General features: G+C 38.3%; 2 protein-coding genes, 1 long non-coding RNA gene and 1 pseudogene across 4 annotated transcripts; 3 read left to right on the forward strand and 1 right to left on the reverse strand.

Moving 5' to 3' along the window:
- LOC133713833 (uncharacterized) lies at window positions 1-3,803 on the forward strand. 2 transcript variants are annotated; one of them, XR_009848262.1, is made up of 5 exons: window positions 1-893; window positions 2,490-2,529; window positions 2,961-3,067; window positions 3,267-3,353; window positions 3,593-3,803. It is a non-coding gene; the product is annotated as an uncharacterized LOC133713833 (long non-coding RNA). The 2 variants fall into 2 exon arrangements; XR_009848263.1 differs by lacking the exon at window positions 1-893 and adding an exon at window positions 900-1,594.
- A 4,868-nt stretch (window positions 3,804-8,671) lies between these two features.
- On the forward strand, window positions 8,672-10,360 carry LOC133713828 (WAT1-related protein At2g39510-like). Its single transcript, XM_062139859.1, has 6 exons — window positions 8,672-8,968; window positions 9,056-9,172; window positions 9,247-9,469; window positions 9,560-9,721; window positions 9,801-9,949; window positions 10,093-10,360. Exons 1-6 carry the CDS (start codon window positions 8,727-8,729, stop codon window positions 10,220-10,222), a joined length of 1,023 nt encoding a protein of 340 aa, XP_061995843.1. The 5' UTR covers window positions 8,672-8,726; the 3' UTR covers window positions 10,223-10,360.
- A 1,698-nt stretch (window positions 10,361-12,058) lies between these two features.
- LOC133716394 (squalene monooxygenase SE1-like) lies at window positions 12,059-13,655 on the reverse strand. The gene is made up of 4 exons (XM_062143105.1): window positions 13,581-13,655; window positions 13,249-13,467; window positions 12,876-13,151; window positions 12,059-12,713 (listed from the first exon to the last, which is right to left on the reverse strand). Exons 1-4 carry the CDS (start codon window positions 13,653-13,655, stop codon window positions 12,519-12,521), a joined length of 765 nt encoding a protein of 254 aa, XP_061999089.1. The 3' UTR covers window positions 12,059-12,518.
- A 2,204-nt stretch (window positions 13,656-15,859) lies between these two features.
- Window positions 15,860-19,047, forward strand: LOC133713827 (squalene monooxygenase SE1-like; annotated as a pseudogene).
- The last annotated feature ends 595 nt before the right edge of the window (window positions 19,048-19,642 follow it).

Below are 19,642 nucleotides of genomic sequence, written 5' to 3' on the forward strand. Positions count from 1 at the left end.
AGTAAATATGAAGCAATTGATAGCACTTCTCCCCAAAAATTCAGAGGCAAGTCTACATGGGACATCACCGATCTTGTCATCTCCATTAGGGTTCTACTTCTTCTTTCTGCGATGCCATTTTGTTGTGGTATATATGACATAGTATAATTGTGTCTTATGCCATGTTCTTTTCTTTGCAGAACTCTCCCTAATTGAGTTTCTACTTCTTTCTTAAATTTCTTGAATTTTTCCAAGGCGTCCGATTTATTTTTCAAGAAGTAGACATACCCATTACGCACTACAAAAAATAATTGCAACCGCTACCCCAGTTGGCGTCGGCATCCTTTTGCCGTCGCTAAAAATTGACTATTTGCTTCGGCAAAGTTACGCCGTCGCAAAACTTGCGACTGAATTACTACGCCGTGGCAATGGGGTAGCCAAAAGTAGCCTATTTTTCTTCGGCGAACGTTTGCAGTCGCAAATTTCCATACTTGGCGACTGCGTCTACAATGCCGTCGCATGAGAGAACAGCTACGTACGAGCCCAATTCTCTTATTAAATCTATTTTCTAATCAAAAAGCCCTAACCTATTTCCCTCAATCTCTGTTCGATCTCTACCGCAACCCTCTTTCTCTTCCTCTTCGTTCTGGATCTAACCCAACAAATAACATCGCAGAACTTGGTGGCCACTGTGTTGGTCTAAATCCAGGGATTATTCTTTTTGGTTATTTCAATTTGGTTTTCTCTTCAGTCGTTCCTCTCTCTCTCTCTTTGAATCCGATTCAACTCAGATGCGTCCAATTTAATGGCTGTGTCATTCGTGAGAGATTCGTTCTGTCCGAGCGGAATTCATGAGGAATTTCGATTGAACTCGGATGCGTTCTCTTCTCTGTTCTCGGAAAGTTCGCATCTTGGTTAGTTCTCAATCTCTTTTGGCTTGGTTTCTGTTTTGGGCTTCTTGTTATTACTGGTGTTCAATTTTATGTTTGAGGTTTTCAGTTATGATCTACTAGAATGTAGAAATAAGTATAAAAGTTGCAAACTTGATGACCAATTTCCCTCTTTTCTCTGCATGTCAAATCCTTTTGTTTTTGGTTTGAATTGAAATGGTGTTTTAGGTTCAGTCAAGACATTGTTTTGCTTATGAAAGTTGGAAAATTTCTTTCTTCTAGTGACTTTTGGTTGCTTGTAAAGAATGGTATATATGTGTTGAACTACTTGATTGACTGGATTTCATTTTTGAGTATGCATATCCATTATAGAAGAAAAGGGTTCCTCACTATGCTTGAATTTGGGTTTCTTTTGACACTGGAATGTAAGCAAATAATGGCCTGGTAGTTCCAATACTTAAGCACATACTGGGTGGACCATGTTGAACATTCTACATGTGTGTACACCTACCCTCTGGTGGGTCACTAAGAATCCGAACCAGTTGTGAGGCATTCCTAAGTCATGAATGGTGCCGTTGCTTTGGTGGTTGTTGTAATCTGTTTGGAGAGTAGAGTTGTTTTCCATTCATTTGGGAGATACATTCATGTGCCTCCGCCTTTGAATTACCTTTCGGTGACTACTACAATGCTTGGAGGTGCAGGTGGAGCTGGTGCCTATGCGCTGGGTATGATATCTGATGCCTTCAGCTCCTCTGATGAAAATTCGGTCTTGGCTGATAGATTTCTGATTGAATCTTAGGAACTAATGGAGTTGGTATTATTTTCCTTGGTAGTCTTTTGTTTGTTTAGGTAATTTTGTCAAGTTTCATAGGTTTCTACCATTGCAATATTGGAATTTAAATTACATTTTAGTAGATACATTTGTGCCTCCTAAAAAGAAAAGTTCTTTTGAAGTGATCTCTCCATACCTAATATCCAGTATATGTTCACAAACTGCTAATACTTTGGTTAAGTTTGAAATCTGAGATAGTATAAAGAGTTCGGTATTTGATCTTTGCTATATGCTGGTGTGGCTGATTTGGTTGTTTCTCAAAATTTATCATTTCACAATTGATAGTTAGCTCAATTGTTCATGCTAGTTTACGAATTATAATTAAGAACAGTACTTGACTATCCCTCTGTTTCTCTCTCTCAGTAGGACTTTGAATATCTCATCTCTTAGATATCCGTCATCTCGTATATCTATTCTACGGCCGCGAGAGAAGCTTGATGGCTTCCATATTCCCATCTCATCAGCTTCTGGGTTTGGATGCTGTATAATAATATCTTTATTCACAATTACTCATCACTTTTACTATGATTCTGGGTATAAAAGTTTCAAAGTACGGAAGACATATGATTGGATGAGCAAAGAATTGAAATTTCATGTCTCGATGGTTTACAATTGCTTTACTGTGCTGAATCGATGCCAAAAAAACAAAGATTTGCAATCTTAGATTCAACCTTAAGGATGTCTTTTCACTCTAATTGTTGTTCATTTTAATTTTTTCTTTAATGGATATATCTCTACTCTGCTAACAATTTTTCTGATTTCTGTTTACTATGGTACTTGTCTTGCAGTTGGCTACTATTTGGTTGGAGCGCAAGGATTCCCTAGCTGGTAATTTTTCTTCATCAATAATGTTTGTGTTGATTCATTGATTTGATTGGTTCCTTTTTCTCCATGCTCATGCCTGAAGGGTCGTGTATATGCAATTATGTGCAGTATATAGTTTGACTAATTGTGTATATTATACCCATTAGAAATCAGTGTTGTTTGGCTTTTCTATCTGTTTGGCAGCCATACGTTCACACACCCAGAAGCCAGGAAGAAACCTCTTATTTTTGTTATTCGATATTTTCCTTTTTGATTTACAAGCTCTTATGTATATTGTTTATCAATTTTCTTTTGCTATCGATTTTTGCTATATGGTAAATATATAATAATGGTTAGATTAGCCACTGCGAAGTTGGAATCTGTTTCGCATTTATATTATGCAATTGGGTGCTTAAGTTGATTTTGATTAAATTTTTACCTGCGTAAACATACAGGAGCAGTACTTTTGGCCTTAAGGCAACATTGTTATGGAGAAATTTGAGAGGAGGGGCATGAAGTAACAAACCAAGTAGGGGAACATATCACCTCAAGTACGATTCTGGTAATGTTCAGAAGATACTTTTATTTATTTCTAGTCTGTAACTATGGAACTTATCAATTGTATTTGGTTTGCAATTGATACTATAGTGACGCTGCAGTTCGACTATGCCATTTTAAAAACAGTTGGTCTACGTTGATGCAGTTGCATAATTTACTATTCCTAGTGCATATGAATTGAATAATTTTTCGTGTTCCTTTAGGATTACTCGCAGCAGCCCCCTATTCAGGAACTAATTGGAAGGGATCTTCATGATATATAATGAATGGAAATTCAGACATATTTCGAGGTAAGTATGGAACTATGGATTTAGCATTCTTCAAATCAACTACGTACTCTAGCTTTAATCGTAGAAAGACCTGGATTTAGCACACTTGCTGACTCAAAATGTCAAAAAGTAATTAAGAGTTCAATTGAAATATTAATTGTATGTATTGGTATATATGAACAATATCTATGTCATGTGTACATCTCCCAGCTTTTTGTTTCTTTAATGAATGCTTGAAGATTTCTGACTTTCTGTTATAGGAGGCTTGCAACAACACTAGAGTAATTGGTACATGAAGTAGATCGAGGAAGATCCCTGCAAAGTTCATCTTGAAGTAGAGGAAAATAACTAACTTGTAAAGCTTAATTATCGATCTTGTAAATTTTGGTAGAAGCTTCAATATTCATTTTGTAACATTTATGAGGAAAATTAAAGTGTAACATTTCCTTTTATATAAGCTTCATTCCTTTTTGTATAGTTTTCATTCATTAAAAAAAAAAAAAAAAATCGGCATGCATTTGCATGCCGATTTTTTTTTATTCATAAATAATATTTTTGCGACGGCATTTTTGCCGTAGCAAATGACTTTTGGCGACGGCAAAAAACTTCAGTAGCGGTTGGTGGCGTCGCCATTGGTATTTGCGACGGCATTTTTCCGTCGCAAAATTCTTGCGACGGCAAACGTTTTGCCGTCGCTAATAGTCTTGCGACGGCGAATTGCCGTGGCAAATACCATTGGCGACGCCACCAACGGCGTCGGAAGAATTGCCGTCGCAGAGCCGTCGCCAATGCTCCTTTGCTACGGCAAAAGAGCCTTTTGCGACGGCATTGCGCCGTGGCCGTTGCAATTTTTTTTTGTAGTGACGTGTATAATCATCGATAAATGTAACAAAGTATTCCATTGCTCTATGAGTCTTTGTTCTCATAGGTCCACATAAATCCAAATGTATAACATTAAGTAAATAAGAAGATTGCCAACGTTCAGAAAATGATTTTCTAGATATTTTTCCTTTGATACATGATTCACATGTTTCAAAATCATTCAAATTTACTTGAGGTAACATTCCAATTTTGCTCATTCTGAGTAATTTATTTTTATTTGTGTCCTAATCTCAAATGCCATAATAAAGTTGGACTTGAAGTAGAGACAAAAATATACTCAGAAGAAATATTTCTATTACTAATAATAATAACTGTGTACATATCATCGATTCTAGTACCCTTGAGTACTATTCGACCCTCTTTACCAATAGTGACTACACCATTTTTGAATCTCACTTCAAAACCTTTCTTTTCAAGCATAGCAACATAAATAAGATTTCTTCTAATGGTGGGTGCATACAAGACATTTTTGAGAATCACATTTGTGCCATTACACGAAAGCTTGCAATCTCCTTCTCCACGAACATCTATGTATGTATAGTTTTTCCCATGTATAAACGATGATCTCCTTGTGCCTTTTCTTTGATGTTGATGAAAAAGGATTTGTCCTTGCAAACATGTCTTGTAGCTCCGGAGTCGACACACTATTGTTCTTCACATTCCGCTATCAGTGCTTCAGAGATAATTAAACACCAGGTTAATCAAACCTAGTATAATTGAACTTTTGCTTGTCAATTCACGTTCTTACTGACGTATCACCCCAAATCGAATATTCACCAAAATTTTGATCCTCAACCAAATTCTCACCCAAATTCCTTGAAAAGCGAGGTTGATGATAGAAGAAAGAAGTGAAATTGTCTTGAATTTTCGCTTCTGGTATCTTTCTTGGTGCCGATGTATCTGGTTCTGATGAGCGAATAGGAAACCAATTGGACTCGTCGTTCTTGTAGATTGGAGTTTTATAAAATTGACGAGGCGAGATGTATTGATTCAATGACAGATCAGTCGGCCTTTGGGTCTGGTGAATATGAAGATTCTCGTCAAAAAATGGCGTCAAGTCCGGACGAAACGATTTGAAGTAAGTTGAATTCGAATCCAAATGCTTCGAATGGTTGTCTTTCGGACCCAGACTAAATTCTTCTTCTTTTGTTTTGAACGACGCCTCTTTCTGTTGGAAGGACGCTTGTTGGCGATAGTTCTTATTGAAACAAGGTTTCTGGTACGGGCGATTGCACCACGGCGGGCCTAGAAGTCTGAAATGTTTGGGTCCGTTGTTACTGCTGTAGCACAATCCCAAACTATTTCTGTACTCAGTATTCAGGCGACAAGAATCAATCTTGCAGGGTCTGAAACTTGCTCTTCCTCTCAGTTTTGTGTAATTAGAACTGGATTCTCCTTTGAACCAATGTTTGAATGTTGTCTTTGTGAATTTGTGAATTGTGATTTGATTTCCCTTGCATCAAAAACTGCTCTGATGCTACTATAGGAAAATATAGAAAAGGATCGTTGTGATTAGCGTCGTCAGACTGTTGATCACAATGGTATGGTGTCTTTGATCTAGACACAATAAGGGAAGTCAAATCTCTGAATGAATGACAATGGAAAGGATTGAGGTTCTATTTATAAACCTCAATCATTGTACCTCTTGAGTGAAGAGACATAACTAATCAATGGTTATACCCTTTCACCATAATTGTCAGCAATCATGTACCCTTTCAGGATTGGTGAATTTCCTTGTTTAAGTGTATCTTGATGCACCAATGTAATGGTACATCTCCTCACACATAGCATACTCATTGTGAAGCCATTTAATCACATGCTCATATTCCAACAGCTACCACGTACATTGACACTAATCTTAACTATTAATTTAAATTAAGTTTAATTCGATTAGCTCGATCAGTATCTATTCTTATTATCACTTGGCACTTGCCAGCAGCATGTGCTATTTAAAGTGTTAAGCTTCCACATTTACATTAATCTAAACTATTAATTACGAGCCAGCACTACTTAGGTTTCTTTAATGGTTCACAGCCATGGAAGCCCTTGAGGCTTTCTCAACACCGAGCGCTCAAGCGCTTGTTCCAGTGGAGCCCACCGTGACCTCGACAAGGTGCAGCACTCTGCCCTCAACCCCTCAATCCCAAATCCGATCAGATGGATATGCTTCTGTTCTTTGGGACCAAGCTATTGGTGATCGCTGCTTAGGCCGACGAATCTGCTCATGGATTCCGATACGGCTTTGGGATCCGAGCACTATGTGGTGGTTTCGATGCTTCTTTGTAGATCTGACATTGATGGTGCTGACCGGAATATTCTGGTTGTCCTCGACCTTGGAGGTTAGCAGCGTGATGCTGGCTGCGGTAGTGCGCAGTGGTGCAGTCACTGCCCGGACTTGGTTGCGAAGGATGGCGGTGAGGTGGAGAGGTGACGCAACAAGTCGGGGTTGGCTCCCGGTTTTGGTACACGATGGTGGCACCGGCGGGCCAACGAAGAGACATAGTGCTGGGCTTTGGGTGCCCCTAGAGGTTGAGAGGCCCACGGTAATGGGTGTGGACTCTTGGGTGCAGTCATGGGCTCATTCTTTTTTCTCAAGCTATTGGGTTTGGGACCCGGGTGGAATGGATGAGGGTATGGGCTTCCTAGACTTCTGGATGCCTTACCTAATGTCCAGTATTTCAAATAAGGAGACTGTTTTTATCATGCGCTCGATTGATGAAGCAGATAAGCCAAGTTTTCCATTTGTTTTTAGTTTACTTTTCTTTCCCTGCAGATTGATGGAGAAAATTCTCAATGACTTCAAGGAGTCTTACTTGGGCTACTATACTGTAAGCACCTCAATTGCGAGCATTGGCGAGCAGCATAGCCGGTTTTTAATGGATGAGGATAATCTACATCACTTTGTAGTTGCTTTGTTTTCTTATTTCCAGAAAGTGAGCTTCAACTTTGTAATCGAACAGCCATTCCAACGAAATATGGTCTGTTCTGCCTTAGATTTTCAATATAACCTTAGTAGGTCAATTTATGCTCCTGTGAATGTTCAGGATGCCCCTATAAACGATTGTAACTATTGTTGAGAATCAATATAAGTTTTATTTTATTCAAAAAAAAAAAAAAGGTTTCTTTAATGATACAATTAAGGCTGCTTAATCTTTCAGTGCTTGTGATAATTCTTGCTTTGTCCCTGAATAAAAGATCGAAATCCAAACAAATTGATCACTTATATAAGAGCATCTCCAATAACTTCCCTAAATCTTTATTTTCCTCTCTATTTTAGGGAAAAATATGCATTTTTTTTTCTCCAACAGATTCTCTATACCTATCTTCATTTTAGAGAAATTGAAGAGACAGAAAATAAAAATCCTTTTATTTACAACAAACTCAATTTTAGGGAATAACTTTTTAAGAAGTTTTTACTCTTTTCTCTCTCTTTCCAATTTATATTTATTTTCATTATTAATTATATGATAACATTTAATTTTAAAAATCCTACTATATTTAATCATGGATAATAAATTATAAAGAATATGATAGAGAAACTGTTGAAATTGCGGAAGAAAAATTATAGAAATTTTAACTTTTAAATCTACATAACACGAATTTTATAGAGGTGTTGGAGATGCTCTAGTAAGCTAGCTAGTGTGCATGTATATGTACATACATTCTTTTTCAAAACATTCTGTGACTGGTAATTCAATTAGGTTTTGTCACTTACACGATTAACGAGTATCCATCCTTCCCAAAATGTAATCAAAACCTAGTGCCAATTATTCCACGAGCTAGTTCAGATTTTTCATTTAAGTTTCCATCATTAAAATGTGATAACGTTATTCACGTACTTAATTACCTGATTGATCGAGACTCGATGTTGTGCGCTCCTTCTGTTAAGTTTCCTTCTCCATCTCTTACTTAATGGCTTAATCAGTTGAAACTATTTGCCTTTGACTGAAAGTAAAAAGCTCGTACCTAGCAGCATGAAACATTCCTCTGCTGCTTTTCTTTTTATTTCCCACAATTCTGTGTAACTTAGCTATTAGCTATTTTTTTTACTGCAGAAAAACAACAATAATATTAATAATTAATACGAAACTTCCACTAGACATTTATGCGTGTATCACCAAAGAACACTTGTTTTGAATTCACAAGGACATAACCAAATAGAGAAAAGCTTTTTAATTAGCTTTTCACTGTACAGGGATAACTCAAACAGACAAGTCAAGAGATGATTTTCATTTTTCCATGTGGAAGAACTCATAATGTGGAACCAAACAACTTTTTTGACTAGCTACTTTAATTCGATACATTTTACACTTCAAGGTTGGTTGGTTAATATATGCATGCAAGTCGTTTTTAGCTATGGCTTTTACCCAACTTGACGTTTCACTTACCTTCTTCTAGCCTATATATAATCAAGTACGAACATATACACACAGTCCAATTACTCTTGCTCACTAGTTTGTTACAAACACCACTGTTGCTCATTAGTTTCTTACAACACCCTTCCCAGCTAAAATGAGTTCCATGACTACAATTCTTGTCATTTCAGTGTGTTTTGTTCAAGCCTTGTATGCAGGCCTCTCCATCATCTCAATCCTTGCACTAAGGCAGGGCATGAGCCACTACACCTTTGTGGTGTATCGTATGGCCATTGCAACTGCCTTGGCAAGTCCATTGGCATGGTACCTAGAGAGACATTCTAGGCCTACAATGACCATCAAGGTCATGGCAAAGATCATGCTGCTAAGCATGTTTGAGTGAGTATTTTTATTTCTTCATTGCAACAATTTTTTCCTTTGTTTCAGTCAGCATGTTTCTAAGCCTCTGTTTTTAATACTTGGCAGCCCTGTAATGGACCAAAACTTATACTATGTGGGCATGAAGAACTCCAATGCCACATTCACATCGGCCATGTGCAACATGCTTCCGGTGTTTGCATTTGTCATGGCCTGGATTTTCAGGTATATTCACTCACACTCACACTCTAACTCAATCTCACTCAGACTCTTACTCACCAATTGTTTTCCGAATACAGGCTGGAGAATGTGGACTACAGACACCCGAGAGGATTGGCCAAGGTTGTAGGAACCTTGGTTACTGTGGTAGGAGCAATCCTCCTTACCATGGTCAAGGGGCCTTCCCTCAACTTGCCATGGGCAAGGGACCACGAGAAAAATCATTCTTCACAGCCCAAAGTCAAGGGTGCTTTCTTCCTAACACTAGCCTGCTTCTGCTGGTCCTGTTTCATGATCCTACAAGTAGGTCTATGCAACTCTTAATCAGTCTAAATTTATATTCGATATCTATTATTAGTTACTGATACATGCATCTGATTTACACACATGCAGGCCAATGTACTCAAGTCCTACCCCTGCAAGCTCTCTCTCACCGCTTTGATTTGCTTCTGGGGTATGGTGGAAGGAGCAGTGGTGGCTGTTGTGGTTGAAAGGGGGAACTCGGAAGCATGGTCCATACACTTGGACTACAAGTTGCTCGCAGCTGTATATGGGGTGAAGAAAATTTTTAATGGTCTTTTACTTCTAATGCTACACTTTATAAGTTTTTATATGAGTTTGACATAATTTGCAGGCTCTTCTTTCGGGGGCTGCATATTATGTCATGGGACTGGTTGTGAAGAAGAAGGGACCAGTTTTCTACTCGGCCTTTAACCCCTTGGCCACTCTGCTTGTGGCGATTTTGGGTTCATTTTTTCTGGCAGAACAGTTGTATACTGGGAGGTATGAATATTTTCCCGCTCCTATGTATATGTTTTCATTACTGTTTTACTGAAGTAATGTTTTCCCTCTACTATGTATTTACATACATGTTTCCATATTACTCTTTTACTGTGGTGTTGGCTAACAGCTACTTATGTTTGTAGTCTCATCGGAGCCGTAACCATTGTGGGAGGCCTCTATCTTGTTCTTTGGGGAAAAGCAAGAGATCAGCCTCCCTCTGATTCAAAGAAGGCCAATGTGGAAGAACCAACTGGAACCCCAGCGCAAGTTTAAGTTTGGAGTTTGTTTAGCAAGACAAGGCAGATTCTGCATTATCAGCTGTATATTGTTTTAGTTTTTCATTATTATTTTTTAATTAATTAAGGGATTAGACGATATTAGTTCCTCGGAGGCAAATAATTTTCACTTCCATCCCCTATAGGTTTAGCTTTGCCAATCATACTCTTGTACTTAAAAGTTCCAGAACAAGTAAAGTTTGTAATGGATTGAAGTCATTGAACTAATTTAGGTGATGAATGCATGCATTCAGATTTATAGCTTAAACAAGTGTTGGTTATGATTAAGAAAGCACTCTTACTAGAAAAGGCTAAGCAGCATTGCCCTGGAAATGATGGAGAATGTCATCCTTGGCCTTGATTTCCTTCTCATGATCAGTCTCAAGTAAGCAGGTTTCATATAGTTGGAATTAGGAAACCAGATTAGAGACAAAGTATAAAGATCACTAATTTAGAGAGAGCAAGAGAGACCTGTCAAAAATTAGAGCAAAAGGAGCAATGATGGCAGCAGTGGCAACAACCATATGGTAGACTACAAATATGTGCAGGCTCATCCCATTGTTTGGAGCAAAAGCACTAATCATGGACAACCCTGCATACGCACCCTACAAGAAAACCACAGCTAACGCTAGCTTTGCCCGTCGGATCAGACTAATCATGGTGTCCATAGACATTGCTATAATGTTTAATTCTTTCCTTTCTTAACCATGAAATACAGAAGATGTTGAGCAATGCAATTGATTATATACTGTCCCCGCAACTTGGTTTTCACATACCTGATCTAAACAGGTTTTCTTCAGATTCAAGTACTCAGTACAGTAAATTGGGGAACTTCATAAATTGGTGACTACTAGCTGGAATATGTTAGTATTGAAGAGTGCAAGCAAAGACCTTTCAAATATAAACCATTCACATATTTGCAAATTGCAATAACGAGTTAATTAACGATTTCCTCTCTTTCGGTGAAATTCTAATAGATAACAGTCGAACAATGGAGTACTTATGTTAATCCAATTTGTTCTTGAAACACAGACACTTACCACAGAGCCAGAGATGAATCATATTTGTACAAGTACACAACAACTTTTCATCTAATCTCGGCTTGCATGGAACTTGTTCCATATGCAAACTTCAAATACATTGTATACTTCTGGCCTCCTCCAAAATTATACAAATTACTACATCTGAGTAAAAAGTAACAACATCAACTGCCAAAAAAATTAACTTGAATTGAAGTTGGTGTGTGCATTGAATGCACCGGAAAGACAGAGAGTAACAGATATCACAGTGCTAAGAGATTCCTAACCACTTCACGAATATCAGCTCTTAGTGTTCTTTTCTTTTTTTCATTTTCTTTTTGAAGTGCAACTATCATCATTGTCCTGTTTTAAGTACTCATCAGCTAGATTAAAGAATTAATTATTTGTCGACAAATTAGCCCACCATTGTTCTAGCCCCTTCAGCATTTTTCATGTGATTGTGCCTAAAGAAATCTGGATCGCTTAACTATAACAAAATGATTCACCAATTTCCAGAGTTCTAATTAGGTGAATTTGGAGGGACCTGTTCAACAAGAACATGAATTCAAAATTTGAATTTGGCTTCTGCATATTATGCAGCTTTTATAGAAAATAAAAAATATTTGGACATTTTAGCTAGACTCTATTACAGAATATTGGTTTTATGAATCTCTGCTTTGCACCCTGAAAATTCATTGAACCAGACTGGATAATCAAATCAGTAAGAACTTGATGCAAATATGGATAGTCAAGAACCATTGTTCGGTCACTTTGGTGAATCTGGGTTGAAAATATGTGGTATTTCTTGTTGAGAGTGCAGGTAAAGACCTTTCAATATCAAATTAACATTCCAATTTTGGCAATAACAATAACAATCCTTTTATAGGGATTACAAAGTACATAATCTTGAGGTACAAAGTACATAATCTTGAAGTACAAGGATTCCTATTCTAACTTGAATTGGGTGTCAAAACTGTCAATGTTTTTCTCCAGATACGCTAGTTTCCATTTCTTCAGTGAACAGGAGGAGATCTGTAAAATGCTGGCACTGTTGCGGGAAAAAACACCTGTCTTACTCCTTCACCCTTTATAATCAGGTATATGATGCCTGATGCACTCCGAAATTTAAAATCCAGAAAGATTTTTATAAGCAACAACTATGCAATATGCAAATGTGTGACTGACAAACATGTTCATACAAAAGTTCTAGGAATTAACAAACCAAGATCAATCGAGCCCCAAGCCATATGCGCTGAGGTGAAGGGAATGGAAGCATTAAGCGGCCGACACTATAGATAGCAACAGCAAAGAAATGGAGAAACAAGTGCAGTGGATGAGGGTTAAGACCAGAGAGAAGAGATACTGGTCCATATGAACAGATGCCTCCAAGGCACAAATAGCCAAAACATGCTTTGCACATTTCCTGTCTTGCCGGATCAGGTGATGCACAAAACACCTTGTACAAAGCACCTGCCAATGTGTTTATGGTAGATGACACAGGATGCAATCAAAACAAAAGAACACTGCACTGTCAGCAAAGAAGAAACCAAAAACAACACCACCCACATTGGAACATAAAATGGCATAAAGAAAGGAGTTTTTAGTTATGAGTTATCCAAATGGTGGCTTTACCTTATGCAGTGTATAGAATGATTCTAGGTAATTACACAAAGCTGGTGCATCATTGAGATCACATAGGGGTCTAAGAAGATCGCGGAGAAGAACAATGTCTGAAAGAGCCACAGTCATTCCTCCTCCTGTTAAAGGATGCCTCATGTTGAATGCATCCCCCAATAAAATTGCACCAGGAGTGGGGACAGGATTAGCAGCCATGCTTTTGTTTTGCATTGTTCTGATGTTTCCTTTCTCTACTGTGACCATAAAAGCATTGTGCAGCTGTGGGGGAATCTAAAATACAAAGTAGTTCTCAGATTAGTTGATTCAATCATATCAGTATGTGTATCAAGTTTGAACTAATTAAGTCAGGCAAATTATTGAAAGATACCTCAGCAGCCACCATAGTTTTCAAATAGTTAGCCATTTCACCATTAGCTACTGAAGGTACTTTGGTTCCAGGTACATCCACCAAACAGCGAACTTCTGTGCTACTGATGGGATAAAACAAGATACGTGAAGGATCTCCCAAAATGACATGTCCATGATTTGCATGTGGAAGCTCACAGTTCTCCAAGATCAAACCAACAAAACAAGAGGGACTTTCAACCTGCAGCATGCAATAACAAATAAACTCTATTGTTCTCACAAAAGAACAAACACTCCTATGATATAATTGAGTTCAAATTGTTGATTCTTCCCAAGGTTGGCACTTCATTATACCTTCGGTGCACTGAGAGATTTGCGCAGATTTGAAAGGCAGCCATCGCACACAATGATGTGTTTGTGGTCGATCATAACTTCTCAACAAACTCTAAGTTTGGAGGACTCTACAAGCTCTAAGCTTGGAGTGAGCACGAACCCCCACAGTTCGGCTTAATTAAGTGTCCCCTATGATGAAGAAAGGGGGGGTAGAAGAAGGGAGGTTGCAAGTCCCCGAGAAAAAGAAAAGAAAAACGATAAAAACTTCAAAAACGGGAACTTTTAGAAAAGTTTACCTTGAAAAATTGCCGGAAATCTTGACCGGAAAAATTGGCCTGAAAAAGTCGCTGGGAAACTACCTGGGCAGCCGGAATAGTGGTCGGAAAGTTGACCTGAAACGGTCAACCGGCGTTGACCAGAGTTGACCGGTGCTGACGTGGCACTGTCCGCTGCTGACCGCTTGCTGACTGTGCTGCTGACGTGGCTTGCGTCAGTGGGCCGGGGCTTGGGCTCGGCTTGGGCTGCCTCTTCCTTTTTTTTTCCTTTTCTTCTGCCGGTTTTTCTGCCGGACTTTCAGTCGGCCGGTTCAGCAAGTTTCAGGCCGGTTTTCTGGGAATTTCTTCCGGTTCTGGATTTCTGGGTTTGCGGTGCTACCGCTGGAAAAATTTGGTAGAAATCGGAAGTCCGGAAGGTGGTGAACCGGTGAAATATTTGGTGCGGGTTGTTTGGAGCTTCCGGTGGCCGGTTCGGATGTTTCCAGGCAGGTTCCGGTGATGGTTTTTCCGGTTCCCGGAATCTGGGGACGAGGTGCAGCTACTGACAAAAGATGGCAGTGGAAGGTGGACGGGAAGATGGCAAACCAGGCAGGAGATCTTCGGATTCTTCTTGGGAGGCCGGTTTGGTCACTTCCGGTGGCCGGTTCAGGTCGATTCCGGCCGGTTCTGGGCTCCTGGAGGTGAGAGCTTCAAGGTGCGCGGCGGAGGCTATTGGGATTTGAAGGTTACGAAATTAGGGTTTCAGGGTTAGGGCTTCGTGCTGATAACGTGTTGTAGAGAAACTGAAATTGAGAGGAAATCGCTGTGTATTCTCATTGATAATAGGGGCCTCTTTATATAGAGGATTACAATGCATAGAGTCTGAATCATACAAGGAAAGATAATCTCTATATTCTTCTAATTAAACCCTATTACTACTAGGTCAAGTAACCTAGAGTTTGGGCCAAACACAAATTAGGGTTTTACTTGAACAGAACGTTGTTTTTATTTAAAAAAAGAAAAGAAAAAAAAGAACGTTGTTTTAATTGATAGATTGAGTAAATGTTTGAACTTTTAACTAGGAAGTTATTATCCAATGTTCCTTTTTTTAGTTTTTCTTTTTCTTTTCTTTATAATAAATGACCTAACCGGAAGAAAATACTTAAAAAATAAATTATTTGAAAAAAAAAAAAAACACAATTCGCACTAAGGCAATGTTTTATGAGATGAGAATGCAATCTTGCACACCGTGGCGAGTTATTTTGCTATATTGTAGGTCCGAGTTAATAAAATTTAACCCTGATTTCATGAAGCAGTTTTTTTTTTTTTTTTTTGGTCTAACATGAAGCAGTCTTGTGAACAAAATATCGTTTATTCAATTTTCACCATCTTTGTTTTTCTTGGTCACTACTTCGATTTTTCTTAACTAATAAGTCATGTAGTTGACTAAAGATCATCAAATTCGTAGGAATTGGTGATCTGATATCATGATATTTTATGTCATGTAAGTAGAAGATAGATCTCTTTGCAGTTTGCTGCATTACCAATATAGCCATATAGGAGATACAAAAGTGGTATGTAGGTGTACAAATTGGGTTTGGACTTTAGTAATAATGCTTCATTCATCACTTTTTTTTGGAAAGGAATTAATTTGTTTATAAAATAATGTCATGTTGTTTACATTACATTGGCTAAAATGTGACGTTTGTTACAATACGAGACTATATGCACTTATCATTTATTTAACAAATTTGATAAGTCTTGCAATTTTTGATGAGCGATGAAATTATCCATGCGAAATTTAGTCAAGGAATTGCCCTGTCACTACTGAGAAGTGAGAAGTTAGAAAGAGTGAAAGACCTAGTTCAGCTCTACAATTGAGACCAAATCTGGTCAAAGAAAACCTTGGTGCATACGTGTGGCTTCCATTCCAAACAAGAAGCTATATTTTCCTTTAATTTATATACTTTCGTCTTCTTCTTATTGAACTTTTATACAAATGCAAATACGTAGTCAAAACCAACAAATCATATTATGGACCGACTACTGGCATGTCTTGGAGTTGGGACTTGGGAGTGATCGATCGAGACTGTGAAAGCATCGTGGAAGTTGGGTCAAGTTATTAGCTCATTTGTGTGTGATCTTATTTTCGTTTGTTACGAAAGATAGGAAGATCATTTCGAACCCTACGCACATGTATGATGTATCTATATAAACCACTCAACTTCCAGTACTGTCCATAACCATTAGTCCTCCACTTCCCAATATAGTGAATCACAGAGCCACATAGATCCACAAAACTAAGTTCCATTCTTCGATCAGCATAGTTGTTGAAGATGGTTTCTTACGAGTATGTTCTGGGCGGAGTGTTAGTTTCTTTGCTGGGCTCTGTTTTCTTCATGATCATCAGTTCTACTTTGGGAGGAAAGAAACAATTCAAGGTTTCAAGTGAAGTAAAGAGTAATGGGTTCGGAAACGGTGAGTTTCAGCCGGAAATGGAGGAAAAAAATACTGATATCGTCATTGTCGGTGCCGGAGTTGCCGGTGCAGCTCTTGCTTACACTCTTGCCAAGGTCAGATTCTGGTTTCTTTCTTTGTATTTGATTGGGATTCTGTTCTATTTCAACTCATTTTAGTCAACAACCCAGAACTTCCAGAATTTTTATTTTCTTTTTGACTTTCTAAATGCACACATTTTGGGCAGTACAACAACATCATGCGTCTGTCAATACATGAAAGATGATTGCCTTTTTTTTTTTTTTTTTTTTTCCTGATTGGTCGATCTGCGTAGTCAAAAATGTACTTAAGTTCCGTTCTTTACAATCAGTAGCAAGACAGAACCGATGTATATTACATTTGAGAAAGCTTCAGGAGGAGAGTTGTGAATTACATAAGCATTACCTAAAGTATATTACATTTTTAGATCATTGCTGTAGTGGCTCTAATTTGAGCTTCTGATCGTTAAGCTGAATTTGCTTTTTGTTACAGGAAGGACGACGTGTGCATGTAATCGAAAGAGACTTAAGTGAGCCAGACAGAATTGTTGGGGAGCTACTGCAGCCTGGGGGATATCTCAAATTGATTGAGTTGGGTCTCGAGGGTAAGTAATTACCTATTCTGGAATTGTGTAGAACAAAAGTTGTTTTTTCTATAATTTCAATACTTCTTCATAGTTTCTACTCTCTAGTCTCTACTAAAGTTGAATGATTAATACTAAATTGGCACCTAAATTTTGATGAACAATCTCTATTTGTGACTGCAGATTGTGCAAATGAGTCAATTGATGCCCAGAAAGTGTTTGGTTATGCTCTTTACAAAGATGGGAAGGATACAACACTGTCTTATCCCTTGAAGAAATACAGTTCAGATGTGGCTGGGAGAAGTTTCCACAATGGCCGTTTTATTCAAAGAATGCGTGAAAAAGTTGCAACTCTTTCAAAGTAATCCTTATTTCCCTTCAAGTATATTACAATCAGATATCTATTTTACAGATTCTTTATGTGATTCTCGAGGTGCAATATGTTTCCAGTTTCAATCATTTACTGATCATGTCCCATGAAATTCCATTGCAGTGTAAAATTGGAACAAGGATCAGTGACAACACTAATCGAGGAAAAGGGCATTGTCAAAGGGGTTATTTACAAGAACAAGGCTGGAGAGGAGCTGAGAACATATGCTCCCCTAACAGTTGTGTGTGATGGCTGCTTTTCAAATCTGCGAAAATCTCTCAGTGCACCAAAGGTATAATGAAGTGCCAACCTTGGGGATAATCAACAATTTGAACTCAATTATATCATAGGAGTGTTTGTTCTTTTGTGAGAATATTAGAGTTTATTTGTTATTGCATGTTGCAGGTTGAAAGTCCCTCTTGTTTTGTTGGTTTGATCTTGGAGAACTGTGACCTTCCACACTCAAATCATGGGCATGTCATTTTGGGACACCCTTCTCCCATCCTGTTTTATCCTATCAGTTCCACTGAGGTTCGCTGTTTGGTGGATGTACCTGGAACAAAAGTACCTTCAGTAGCTAGTGGTGAAATGGCTAACTATTTGAAAACAGTGGTGGCTCCTCAGGTATCTTTAAATAACTTGTTTGACTTGATTAGTTTACACTTGCTAGTTGATACACATACCCACCTGAACTGAACTAATCTGAGGATCACTTTGTATTTCAGGTTCCCCCACAACTGTTCAATGCTTTTATGGCCGCAGTAGAGAAAGGAAACATTAGATCCATGCAAAATAAAAGCATGGCTGCTAATCCTCTTCCTAGTCCTGGTGCAATTTTATTAGGGGATTCCTTCAACATGAGGCATCCTTTAACAGGAGGAGGAATGACTGGCTCTTTCAGACATTGTTCTTCTCCGCGATCTTCTTAGACCCTTACATGATCTTGATGATGCACCGGCTTTGTGCAATTACCTAGAATCATTCTATACACTGCGTAAGGTAAAGCCGGCATTCGGATAACACATAACTAAATCTTCCTTCTTTATGCCATTAATTTTATGTTCCTATGCGGCATTGTTTGTGGTTTCTTCTTTGCTGACAACGTGCTTTTGTTTTATTTGTAGCCTGTGTCATCTACCATAAACACATTGGCAGGTGCTTTGTACAAGGTGTTTTGTGCATCACCTGATCCAGCAAGACAGGAAATGCGTGAAGCCTATTTCGGCTATTTGAGCCTTGGAGGCATCTGCTCCTATGGACCAGTATCTCTTCTCTCTGGTCTTAACCCTCGTCCATTACACTTATTCCTCCATTTTTTTGCTGTTGCCATCTATGGTGTAGGCCGCTTAATGTTTCCATTCCCTTCACCTAAACGCACGTGGCTTGGGTTTCGATTGATCTTGGTATGGCAACAAAAATATTTCCACTACTTTCTTATGAACATTTTTGTCAATTTCGTCCAAATTTCCTTGTACTCATAACTGGCTGCTTATATGTATTTTCTGGTGTTCTATTTTCAGAGTGCATCAGGCATCATATTCCCCATCATAAAGGGTGAAGGAGTTAGACAGATGTTCTTTCCTGCCACAGTACCAGCATACTACAGATCTCCTCCAGTTCATTAAAGAAATTGAACTAGTATATGAGTATATCTAGAGAGAGAAAAATTGATAGCTAAAATTTTCTAATTTTCTGATTTGATAAACCAATTTGTATCAAATATCAAATCAGCAGCATTAGTTCCACCCAGAAAGTAAAGATCAACATGGGTGGTCAATGCTAATATTGTCACGCCCCGAATTTTGAATAATAAATTCAAATCCGAAACATGAATAATTACAATTACAAAATCCAAATCTCGAAACTTCGAGTTCATTATTACAATTCACTCTCACAAGCAATATTGTAAAGCTCAATGAGCATAACACACCTCACAACGTACAATTGCTGTAAAACTCTAACAATTGCTCTAACCGCACGATCACCGTCCTGGTTCTCCTGTCCTGTAGGATTACCCGCTACACAATTTGAATAGTGTACCGGGAGTTGCAACAACACAAAACCCGGTAAGCTTTTTACAGCCAGTATGAGTAAACAAGAAAGAACTGTTGATTTAATAAAATACATTTCCTTTAACTCAAGTATAGAAATGTAGAAACATCACAATTACAATGATCACCACAAAACCACTTCACTTTCTCACTCTCATATATATATAAATATATATATATATAAATATTATACACTTATGAGTCACTCCCCGTTACCCTCATAAGGTCACTCAACATTTGGCAGACAGACTAGAGCTCTAACTGATCGTTTCCACCTACCCGGCGCGAGGGCGTGGTTCACGATTTAATGCTATTAGCTTCCACCTACC

Source organism: Rosa rugosa, chromosome 6, assembly GCF_958449725.1.
Source record: "Rosa rugosa chromosome 6, drRosRugo1.1, whole genome shotgun sequence".
NCBI classification, from domain to species: domain Eukaryota; kingdom Viridiplantae; phylum Streptophyta; class Magnoliopsida; order Rosales; family Rosaceae; genus Rosa; species Rosa rugosa.